The 11,962-nt window shown below is 52.2% G+C and overlaps 1 protein-coding gene across 4 annotated transcripts in view; it reads right to left on the bottom strand.

Moving 5' to 3' along the window:
• Positions 1-1,911: 1,911 nt before the first annotated feature.
• DAGLA (diacylglycerol lipase alpha) overlaps positions 1,912-11,962 on the bottom strand; it is a 57,167-nt gene continuing 47,116 nt past the window's right edge. For all 4 annotated transcript variants that reach the window (XM_048306623.1, XM_048306622.1, XM_048306624.1 and 1 more), the window contains 4 exons: positions 11,442-11,638; positions 10,487-10,616; positions 9,872-10,053; positions 1,912-9,243 (listed from right to left, as the gene is read on the bottom strand). In XM_048306623.1, the coding sequence (XP_048162580.1) occupies positions 8,316-9,243; positions 9,872-10,053; positions 10,487-10,616; positions 11,442-11,638 (1,437 nt within the window). In that variant the 3' untranslated portion in view covers positions 1,912-8,315. The remainder of the gene's footprint in view (positions 9,244-9,871; positions 10,054-10,486; positions 10,617-11,441; positions 11,639-11,962) is intronic.

Below are 11,962 nucleotides of genomic sequence, written 5' to 3'. Positions count from 1 at the left end.
GAGCTGGAAGCGCAAAGGATCCACCCAGGCCTGGAGCGGGGAAGTGTCACCCACCCACTCCCGACAAGGACATCCAGGCTCCATGGAAAACCCCTGTCCACTCTGCCAGGACAAACAAGGCCACAAGGGCTGGATGTGCTTCCCAAGGAAGTTCTGTGGTGGGAAGGATGAATAGAGACTGCTGGAAAATCCAAGGAGAGATTGCTGGAAGAGGCCAGGAATTACATCTGCACCATCACCCTCAGATCACCATTTCCTTTCCCTCTTTTCCAATGGAAATACCACCTGGAATCCTTGGGAAAACCCTGTGCCATGCTGGTTTCCATTGAATTAATTAACAATTAGATCTCAGCTTTAAGTTATTAAATATTCCCATTATTTCCCCTCCTTTTCTTTGCTTGCTCGGGAACGCTTCAAAAATCGTTGGAAGGTTTGGGGTTTTTTTCTGTAGTTCCGGATTTTTTGTCAATGGATTGGAAACAGCTTTTCTCAATAAGCTGGAATTTTTTTCCTAAGGCCACCAACACACCCAGCAGCCGGAGAATCTCCTTGGAAAACACGACTACATCCCTAAGGAAGGCTTTTAATAGGTTTTATAGCAGCATCCCCCATTCCTGCTGTGTCCACATCCATATATTTTCATCCTTAAAAACGGAATTAAAGCAGCCTCTCCTAAACATGGATTATTCTGTGTTTATCCTAGGATAGCAGCCAGAGTTGGATGCTTTCCTTCCCCCAGAGAGGAAGGGTTTCCAGAAGAGCCAATATCCTTTTATGAGGCTGATACAGCTCCGGGTAGGAAAAAAAATCCCACAAAACCATCCCGAAACATCAGGCACTTCAACATTCCAGCACTTTTTATAGGCATTTTTATAGGAACTCAGTAGTTCAGCCACCTTTGAGCTCTTAATTCCCTGATAGTCCCTTCAGGAGCAGCCATAAAAACAATTCCATGCAGCCATTAATAGGATTACATGCTTCCAGGCATTCCTTTTTCTGCCTGGATTTCTTCTGGCTGGTCAGCGAGCTCCAGTACTTCTCCTGCCCTTATTCCTTGACCCTGTAAGCCATAAATTCAGCTTTTCCCTTTTCCAGAGTATGAATTATGTGGAATTATTCAGCTGGGAACAGCTCTCAGGCAGTGACACCCTGCTTTACAGCTCCAGAGCCGTGTCCTGCGGGACACTGGGAAAATCCCACTTTGGACTCACCCGGCTCACAGAAGGATGCCTGCACCTTGATGTTCATCCAAAGGGGAGATCTCCACACTGTTCAGGCTGGACTATCCAATAGATTGACTATTTGGGATATATCCTTGTCTGAGAGCACTCACACTCCTCTTCTATCCCTGTTATTCCCATCCACTCCCAAAAAATTCCTTGTTTGCACTAAAATCCTTCTTTTTATAGGACAGGCTGAACTTAACTTGGAATAACTCAAAGCATCCAGTTCCTTCCTTAATTTCCTTCTCCACTGAAGGAGAGATTCCTAGAACTGACCTCGAGAGACAGGGATCATGGAATCCTGGAATGGTTTGGGTGGGAAGGGACCTTAAAGATCCAGTTCCATCCTTGCCATGGGCAGGGACGCCTTCCACTACTTCCAGGACAACTTCCAGCTTGCTCCAACCTGCCTGCGGGATGGCAAATCCACAACCTCTGGATGTTCCCCCAAGTGTTCTCCTGCTCCAAAGGCTGGAATCCAGAGCAGAGAGAGCTGGAGAAGAGACAACCAACTGCCAGTGATTCCCTGGACCCTTCCCGAGAGCTGCATACCAAATTCCTGGTGTCCTTCCCACCTCTCCCACTCACTCACTCACTCACTCACTCACCACCCTTTAAGGCAGAAACCTCAGGCAAATCCCAACCATCCGTGTCCAGGACATCCTTGGGAACAGTCACATACTCCAGCCATGCTTCCAACATCCATTTTATACAGAGTGCCATAGAATATACAGAAAATTTATATACATCCATGTTTCTGGAATTGGGTTATAATTCATCCGGATCTTTCTTTACAGCAGGATTAGTTCGGATCTTTCGTACAGAGGTACAAAAAAAGTCACATGGAGAATGAAGGGCACATGAGGAGTGCTTGAGTTTCCTTGGAATCTTCATGCTGGGGCAGCTCGGAGCAGGGATTCAGAGGGCAGCATTCCCGGGATGAGCATGGGGACGCAAGATGCTGGGCTGTTTTCCCCCCCACTTGCATATCCGAGTGCTCCAAAAGCCCTGCCAGAGGCAGCGGGAGCGGCTCAGAGCTCCCTGGAAGGGCTGGTTCTCCCAAAAATGCCAAAGGCTTCAGCTCTAAGGAGGCAATTAGGATCCAGCAGGAAATTAATCCGGAGGTATCCTGCTCTGAGCTGCCCCAGCACGGGATGGGACACAGGTGACAGGCAGGAAGGCCTTTTCCAGAGAGGCAGAGCCAAAGGAAAGGGGCTCGCAGGGCACAACATTCCAGACAGGGAGGCAGAGCCCATCCCCAAATTTCCTGTGCCATTAGGAATTCCACTTAGCGCCAGGACAGGAGCTCGAGAGTATTCCCTGGACTTGTGGAGGGAAAGGTGGGAAGCTGGAGCTGCAGGGTGAGGCCACTTCGGCACCAGCGAGCGCTGGGGACATCCCGGGAAAGGAGTTAGGACCCAAGGAGTGTGGCAGTGTCCTAGGAAAAACCCCCTGCCGGGATCCCTTTGCACACAGACTTCCCAAAATTGGGCATCCCGGCAGGACAGGCCCGTGCCAGCCCTGCCTGGGACTTCCGACTCTGAGCCATCGGAACTGCACAAAGCCTGGGGTGGGAAGCAGGGGAGTGGAATCCCAAGAAAAACCAACGTCAAGGCTTGTTCCTGTGCTGCAAGGATTTTCAGGAATCAAGAGGTGGAGACAGGGAGAGCTTCCCTTCATCCCACAGGTGTGCTGGGAAGGTGGGAATGTCAGGGCATGGAGCAAGGCGTCACACAGTGATGTCAGGAAAACAGGAAAAATTCCCAGGGAGCTTACCTTTGGAAGGGGCTGCTCAGGAGCCAGGGAGAAACACGGTGTGGGTTGGAGGAAATCGCCTGCCTCAGGCCAGGATTTGCTTTTGGCACTTGGATACGACCTCAGGCAGCAGGGAAAAGTGGGAAGATGCAGGAAAGTCCTGGCTGAGGCAGAACGGGACAGCTCAGGAGCAAGGACAGCTCCTACCAGACCTTGGCCACACTTCTGTACTCCCAGAAAAGCGGGAAAGGAAGGTGGGAGATGTCTGATCCCAGAAATCTGGGACCTGAAGCCAGGGAGAACAAAGGCACAAGAGGTATGAACTCAAAAAACATGGAAAAAACAATGGGAGTGGAGACAGCAAAGCGCTCGGAGGCTGATGATGACTCCCTACGACAAAGCAAGGAATTGCTCCAATCCTTGGATGTTTGGAATTTCCAGCCCTTAAGCAGCTCCTCGGAGCTGGAAGAAGGGGAAGGACATCAGTGACTGTTGATCAGCCCCCTTCCCATCCCTCTCTCCATCCATAACTCCACCGTGGATCTGACTGGCGAGCAAAGGACTCCCAGACCAAATCCCAGCTACCAGCTGCAACATTCCCTCCTCTCCTTCCCACGGCTGCCAAGGATGGGCAGTGTTTGCCTCCAGCAGGATCCATGGAGCATCGCCTCCTCCATGCAGGAGCCATGAGAGGGAGCTTTGGCACCAGAAATGAGGCTCTTCCTGAAATCCAGCGCCTCTTCCCGAAATCCAGCACCTCTTCCCAAAAGTCAGCGCTGCACAGGCTTGTTTGGGAACAAAGCAACGAGCCCAATTCCAGGCAGTGCTTTCCAGCTGCTTCCTTCAGAGGAATTTCTCAGCAGAGCAATCCATGCGGAGCCACCGCTGGAATTCCAACCCTCCTTTTCCTGCAGCACTGTAACGCTGCAAGCAGGGAATCACAGAATTCCAGAATCGTTTGGAAGCTCGTCCAGTTCTGACCCGCTGCCATGGGCAGGGACACCTTTCCCTAGCCCTGGTTGTTCCAAGCCTTATCCAACCTGGCCTGGAATATTTCCAGGGATGGGGAGTCCACACCTCCCTAGGCAACGTTTGGATGTTCCTCAAAGGCTGCAGTTACAACCACCATCCCACAACCCGTGGGAATGAAATATTCCTGCTCCCATCCTGCAAAGCCAGGATGTCCTACTGCCAAGGGAAGAATATCCCAGAATGGATAAGGATAAAGCCAGCACCGAGGGGAGCTCCAACCCAGCAATTCCCAAGGCAAACACAGCTGCCCATGGAAATTCAACGGAGGTTCTTGGATACAGCCCCAAAACACAAATCTAAACACACCCATTCCAGCGACAATTAATCCCACCTAATTCCCGTTGCCAGGAGTAATCCTGATTATTCCTATGTCCCAATTTGTAAATGAAAGCTGTGTGGGCGATTCCATGGAAATAAATATTATCTGCCTGCAGGGAAAGAGCAGCAAAAGCTGGGAAAACATCAAAGTGCATGGAGAATGTGTTAGATACTGATCCTGGATCCCCACGCTTGGAGCTTTTCCTCCCTCTTATGTGCCCTTGGAAACAGATTTCCCACTTAAATCCTGCTTGGGACCATCAGCTATTCCTGGGATCTAACATCCTAAAAGAGCAGAACTGGGAATCACTGGAATTCTATGTCCACACTCCCCACCAGCTGTGCCATCCCAGCCCTCTGCAGACACCAAAGTACCTCCTACAAATGCTGTTTGCTTTGGAAAAAAGGTCCTAAAAAGTTCCAAGAATCCCATTTAACTGCTTTGGATCATCGTGAGATGGTGGGGAATAGTTTTCCCATGTTTCCTATGTGCTACCAAGGATGTGGGATGAGCCACCAGCACCCGAGAGAAGGGAGGGATGAGGTGGCTCCTGAAATAGGTGAGAGGAAGAGGAAGCAAAGAAAAGAGGGAAGTTTTAGGAGGAAATGAATATTCCAAATGGAGAAGGCAGTCCCAAAGGAGAAGGAATACTGATAAATATTGGAAAAGGGCCGGTATATCCCCAGCACTGCAGGATCCTTCCCAAATTTTTGGCACTGCTGCAACAAAAGCAACAATAAAATCAATTTACTGGTGCAGAAGAGCCCCAGCTCCATTCCTCTGCCAAGAAACTCTTGGAAAAGTTTGTGTTGGAAAGGACCTTTAAAGGTCACTCAGTCCAAGGAGGAAGGATCAGAATGGATTTTAAGGATGAGGCATGGAATGGGTGACTCTGGGATCTGGGGTGTCAGGCACTTCCAGCGCTGCCTCTGCACAGAGTGGAACATCCTGTTGGAATATTGTGGGAATATCCAAAGATTAGAAGGCACAAAGCTGAAGAGGAAGAAGCAGAAGCCAAGAGATTCGGAAAACTGGAGATGCTTCGTATTCCCAAAGGCAGAGCAGGAAGAGAAAGTAGGAAGTGTGTACAGTACAGAAGAAGGAGGTAGCTGCAGCTTTAGCATTTATTTCAGCATTCCAAGGTGTGTTTTTCCAGGAGGAAATGGGAGATCAGCCTTTCCGAATGCCCAGATAGCGAAGGAGTGATGGGAATGGAGACACGGAATGCTAGGGGATCGAGACACAGTGATGGGGATCAAGACACGGAGACATTTAAAGCAGAAATCGTTCCAAGAACGTGGATTTCATTTGGGAGGACTGGATCAGATCTGTTTGTCAACAAACACCAGGAATTATCTGTGACGGGATACAATGAGAGGGGCTCTTTTGTGCCTTTACTCCTTGACCTGTGGCAAGCCCAGCTCCCGGGAATTAGGTATTTCCAGGCTTTTCCAAAGTCCAGTAACCACAGAGCAAAAAAACCACGGCATTCCAGGCTGCCTCCTGCCAGGGCAAGGGAAGGCCATTCCCATGGGATACAGTTCCAATGGCACAGAGAAGGAAACAGTCACCCAAGGATTGAGTCTTCCAGGACACGGCGGAGGAACGTCAGGGAAGGGACTTTCTAGTGCAACATTTGAGCCATGGAACATCAGCAGGTTCCTACTGGAATCATTTTAGGAGGGAGATATCCCACTTTTCCTCACCTGGAGGCACCTCCCACCAGTAGTTCCATCTAATCCCAGGTATCCATGTCACTCCCAGGGACAGAGATGATCCTTTTCCTTAGTGTTTTAAAGTGCTTTGCAGATCCCAAGCTCTGCCTTAGTGCTAAGGGTTAATTCCCGCCGGGAATAAGGGCAGGAATGAGCTCCTTATCCCGACTCCTGGGCCAGGAGGGGAGCTAGCCCGCTAGCCCCAGCCTCCCTGCCCCTCAGCTCCCCTTTTCCCCTCAAAGCTTCCCGGATTTTTGTGCGTATTCCTGAAAAATCACCTTGGTAGTGTTTCCTGAGTGCAGGAATTCCTCCTTACCCTGTGCTGTACTCCCGGACCACCTGCTCCCTGCTCCTCTTTTAAGGACCTACAAAAACAAAAGGAACTTCTGGTTGCTCAGAATAAAAGGAGTTTTCCTTCTCCAAATCCCTCTGAATCCAGAGGGGCTTCCTCCCTCTCATTCCACTCAGGGAAAGGTCACCTTTGGAACCTTAAACCACAGGGATAATGTTTTCCTGCCCGCTTGAAGCACTTCTGAAGGCTCTGTAATGGGTAAGGAGCAGGGGCTGGAGCATCCCACGCTGGATGGAGTGGGACATCAGCACTTGGACACAGAATCCCGTGGAATTCCGTGCGCCCAGGGTCATTTACATCAATGCACACTGGTTATAAAGTGCTCCTTGATGGCATCGGATCCCACTGGCTCCCGGGAAGCACAGCCCTGACCCATCCCGGGGTTTCTGGAGCCCCCGTGGAGAACAGGAACCCCGGGATTTGCCAGGAGCTGAGCTCCCGGGAAGCACAGTGTCCTCCCACAATGGAAATAGCGCCAGTAAGGAGAGCGAAAGGGAGCAACCACAGGATTCTACGGAAGTTAAACCAGGAATTTCTTTTCCAGGGAGGGAGGACGGAACTCCGGGGAGAGCCATCGGTAACTGCTGAGCTCTGAAGGGGAGTTGGGTCAATTCAAGGCCTTTTCCAGGTCCCAAGAATGTGTCATTTCCTAGGATAGGTAGTTTTCCTCCTGCTCCCATCATTGGAAAACCTGCCTGGAGAGGTGGAGCAGGCTCCTCCGGGCCCGGAGGCTCAGGTAGTTTTCCTAACAACTTGCTCAAGCTTTCCTACACGGAATTGTGCAGGTGGAGAGAGGGTGGAAGAGGGGAGCAGGCGGTTACCCCCGAATCCAAGCCACTTGGGAAGCAGGGGGCTTGGAATCCTGCCTGCCCATCCTCTCTTGCCTCAGTTCCCAGAGGGAACAGCACGGGAAGGAGAGGATTACCGTGGATTTTCCTTCGGGAAAGCCTCCCTATTTCCTTAATAAATACCTTCCAACCAGCTCAGCAGCTCTGTAAACATACAAGAGATTGCAACACTGGGAAAAAGTCCATCTTTTCCCTGAATTCCCAACGACAGAGGCTGGCACTGATCCGTGGATGCTGCATATGGGTGGTGTGAGGACCCCCAGGGATCCAGGAGAGACTCCCAGACTCCGCAGGGGCCTGGAAAACAACGCTGGGTGCATTTTGCAGTTGATCCATCCACATCCGTGCAGCTCCGAGATGATTCCTGGCAGTCCCACAGGAATGTCGCCGGCTCGGAGGGGTCCAGGGAACCAAGGAGCGATGGGGGGTGATATCCAGGAGAACTTTCTGCCAAAGGAGGGACGTGGCAGAGGGATTGGGCTCTTGGGAACAGCGTTCTTCCCTCTCAGGACTACTCGGGGGAGAGAAACCATGGTGCCAGCCCCATTCCTGCTGCGCCTGGCCGGGAAGAGGGGACTGGATTTGGGGGGAATACAGCCCCAATGGCTTTAAAACAGGAGTGTCCTACAAAAGCAATCCCCATGGAAGTGTGCCGAATTGGATCTTGGGCCGGATCCGTGGTAGTGCAACAGGGCCCAAAGTCTCAATCCGCTCATTTCCCAAACCACCGGCTCGGTCCTGAGGGGAGGGATCTGGCCCGGCCCCCTCCTGCTTCCATCTATCCAGGTAGCTCACTCCCAAACTCAGCAGGTGCCCCGGGGCAAGGAATCTGCCTCTGGAATGAGACAGGCTGAGGTAGGGAACTTTAGTGCCTCAGACCCTCTCAGGCCCCGTGGGGCAAAGCTTCTCCCAGCCACAAGCACGCGATTCCAGCACAATCCATCCTCCAGACACCACCACTGTGTCACCCCAGAAGGGATTTTTCCAGCTGTCTCCTCTGATCCCAACTGCCCGATGACGGCCTCCTCCATGGATTATCCCACTGGGATCACTCCACCCCTTTCCCCTGCACTAAAGGGCCGAAATCATGAGGTCGTCCTGCTTGGCAGGGCTGGTTACGTGTCCGGAGGGGGTGGAAGTCCGGATTTTGTCCGTGGCCAGGCATTCCTGGCTGCTCACACCCGTGGGAGTGATATCCATGAGTTCTCCGGATGAACTAAGGGGGAAAGAGGGCGACACGGAGATTCCCGACGAAGGATCCGTCGACCCCGCAAACAACCTCGGGGGCTTTGGGACTAAGTTGGGCTCGTACTGCGCCCTCAGCAGGATCTCCTGGTCGCTGACGGATTTGGGAATCTCCGCAAAGTCGCTGGAGCTGTCCGACACCATCATGCAGTAAATGTCCTGGAAGGAGCTGCTTTTGCTGTCCAGGTTGAAGAGGCTGTCGATGAACTCGGCGAATTCCAGCACCTGGGGGCTGGGAACGTCGGCCAGGCGGCCGTTGTGGAGCGCCGGCTCTTCCCGAGGGGACAAGGACGCGCGCTCCCCGTCGCTCCCGGTGCCCTCGGCACTGCAGCGGCGCTGGGGGGTGGTGCCGCCGCTGTTGAGGACGTTTTCCGGGGGCTGCGTCTCCTGGGAATGCTTGGAGAGGCTGTCGGCAGCCAGCAGCTCTGTCCGGGAGCTGAGGGAAGGGTTTTCCTCAGGGATAACGGGGTCTATATAAAAGCAGTGCGTCTCGTCCTTCTCCATGACCGCATGGAGGCTGGGGGAGCCCCGGATGCTCCGGAAACCGGAGGAGCGCCGGGAATCGAAGCTATAGATGGATTCGTTGTCCGAGAGGCTCTCCATGGTGGCCAGAGGGGCGCGGCGGTCCTGGAGCTCCACGGAGAGACGTTCCTTAGTGTCCAGGAGAAGCAGCTCCACGGGGTCTTTCTGCACGGGAGAAAGCGGCTTCGTCTCGTAGAACCCCTCCAGGCTGATTTCTGAATGGGATTTGCTCCTGCAACGGGAAACAGAGAACGTGAGGCTGCAGAATTCCAGAACAGCCAGAGGATCCAAGAGTTCCTCACACAGCTCCTCCAACCAGAGGCATCCGCAACTCCCGGGAATCTCTTCTCGCTCTGTCCTCCCAGCTGGAAATATCACAAATGGATTCTCCCTCTGCAAACTCTGATTGTTGCCCTTCTCCCTTTTTTCCTGGCTCAATAAATCCTTCTCTCCTGCCCAGAGAGGCTGTGGACTATCCCTGACAGGTTGGATGAGGCTTGGAACAACCCGGGCTAGTGGAAGGTGTCCCTGCCCATGGCAGGGCTGGAACTGGGTGATCCTTAAATCCCTTCCAACCCAAACCGAATTTGGCTCCGAGTTTCACCTTGGGAAAACCCCACCCATCTGGATAAGGAGAAAAAAGGAAGTTTCTTCCATGCCTTTTTCCGACCTTGCTGCACTCCAATTCCTAAGCAACACAAGGGATTCCCCCCCCCCAACATTCCACAAGACATCCTGAAGCTTTAACTCCCACAAAGGCAGCCCATGCAGCTGTCTTTCCCACAAACATGGATCACAATGCTCCAAGAGGTAGAGGACCCACACCTGGAGCCAATATTTCATGGAAAATCCCTCCTTACTTGGTACTGCTGTTCCTTCTGTCTGCTGGGATGGCTCCAGTTCCGATCTGCACAGAGGGGCAGCTGGGCAAGGGCTGGCTCTGGAATATCAGCTCTGGGGTGAGATCCACTTCCGTAGGACTCACCATCACTTTGGCTGCGGAAAGCAGAGCTGTTTTCCCCTTGTTGTAGTTCTCCAAGACCTGTCCAGGGAAAGCAGAGGAACAGCAGGGATTGACTGGAGGCTTTCCAACAGCTGCATTGGCCTCTTTCTTCCCAGAGCCTTCTGGAAGCACGGGGAGATATAGGATTAGATGGATAAATCCTGACATATCCCCAGATGTCACCTGGGCTCCAGTTTAATGGCAGCTCCTGGAATGAACCATTACCACCCAACCTCATGTCATTCTGACATTAAATGTGGAAACAGGAGCTTCTGGGACTTTGGGAATTCCATTCCCAAACCTCACCACGCTCCACTCCAACATCCCATGCCAAGACTGAGCGGGAGCATCCCCTTTCCTCCTCTTCTCCAAAATAAATGGCCTGGTGTATTTAACCAGCAGCATTCCAGGGCAAAGCCGGGCAAGGCCGGCCTGTGCCGGTGTTTTTTGGGATGGCAATTCCCTGCCTTACCTTGTTGAGCCCTTCCATGACCACATAGGGGAGGTGTTCGTGCAGCATGGCCGGGGAGATGATCACCTCGTTGAAGGCCTTGTTGTCCCCCCAGATGGCAAAGTAAGTGGGATCTTCCTGCTCACAGCAGCTGGAAAAAGGGTCCAGAAAACAGGGAAAACAGGATGGAAGAGCAGGGGGGTGTTTTGGCATGCGAAAACATCAGGATGCAGAGGGAGAAAAAGGAAAAACAGAGGGAAGAGATGTTAAAATACATACTGCTCCAAAATTCTGCATTATCCAACAGGGACATGATTATCCAGTGCCCAAATGAGTTCCAAGAGAGCTGCAGAGGAACTTTGGACAAGGGCCTGGCATGACGGGACAAGGGGAAATGGCTTCCCGCTGACAGAGTGTGGGTTTAGATGGGATATTGGGAAGAAATCCTTCCCTGTGAGGGTGGGGAGGCCTTGGAATGGATTTCCCAGAAAAGCTGTGGCTGCCTCATCCCTGGAAGTGTTCCAAGCCAGTTTAGATGGGGCTTGGAGCAACCTGGGATAGTGGAAAGGTGTCCCTGCCCATTGCAGGAGGTGGAACTGGGTGATCTTAAGTCCCTCCCAACCCAAACCATTCCAAGACTCCATGTGCTGGTTTAGATTAGATATTGGAAGATATCTAATCCTCTTCCCTGTGAGGGTGGTGAGACTGGAAAACTGGAATGGATTTCCAAGGGAAGCCGTGGCTGCTCCATCCCTGGAATTTTTAAAATCCAGGCTGGACTTGGCTTGGAGCAACCTGGTCTGGTGGAAAGCATCCCTGCCCATGGATCTCCACAGTCCCAACCCAAACCATTCCCTAGTTCCACCAGCACAGACACAACCACTGTCCCCGTGAGACACTGGGGAAGAAAATCCGCTTCTCCTTGTGTCAGAGAGAGTTTTCCAGCAGGAATTCCAGCAGGAACTGCAGGACTCACCAGCACTGCTCGGCAGGGTGGTTGTGCACCACGTGGATGATGCGGCCGGGGGGGTACAGGGGGGTGCTGGCGCTCAGGGCGATGGTCAGGTCACTGGGATGTGTCCAGAGCCGGTTGCTCGTCACCGAGTTCTCCTCCGGCTCCTCGGGAAGCTCGGATTTGGGAATGCACTTGGTGGCCCCCACGATGATCCGCCACTGGCCCCACAAAGAGAGAGAGAGAGAGAGAGAGAGAGGAAGGGAGGATTTGAGGAGAGAAAAGCAAAGAAAAGCAGAATCACTTCGTAAGATTTGAGAGATTTAAACAGTTCCAGAGGCAGGACATTCCCTGTTTGCTTTCACACACGAGGGATTTGCCTAAGGAAGGTGTGTGAAACACCAACAGAGGTGTCCAGGTAAAACACAGACACTGGGAATAAATAAGGAACAATACAAAGACAGGAAAACAGGGAAACTGGAGACAGAGATAATCCAAGTGTTTGTGAAAGCTGGTTTTCCTTTCCCAATTATATACCCTCTCCA

Source organism: Corvus hawaiiensis, chromosome 6 (genome assembly GCF_020740725.1).
Source record: "Corvus hawaiiensis isolate bCorHaw1 chromosome 6, bCorHaw1.pri.cur, whole genome shotgun sequence".
Classification (NCBI taxonomy): Eukaryota; Metazoa; Chordata; class Aves; order Passeriformes; family Corvidae; genus Corvus; species Corvus hawaiiensis.
This window is presented reverse-complemented; position numbering and strand designations above follow the sequence as displayed.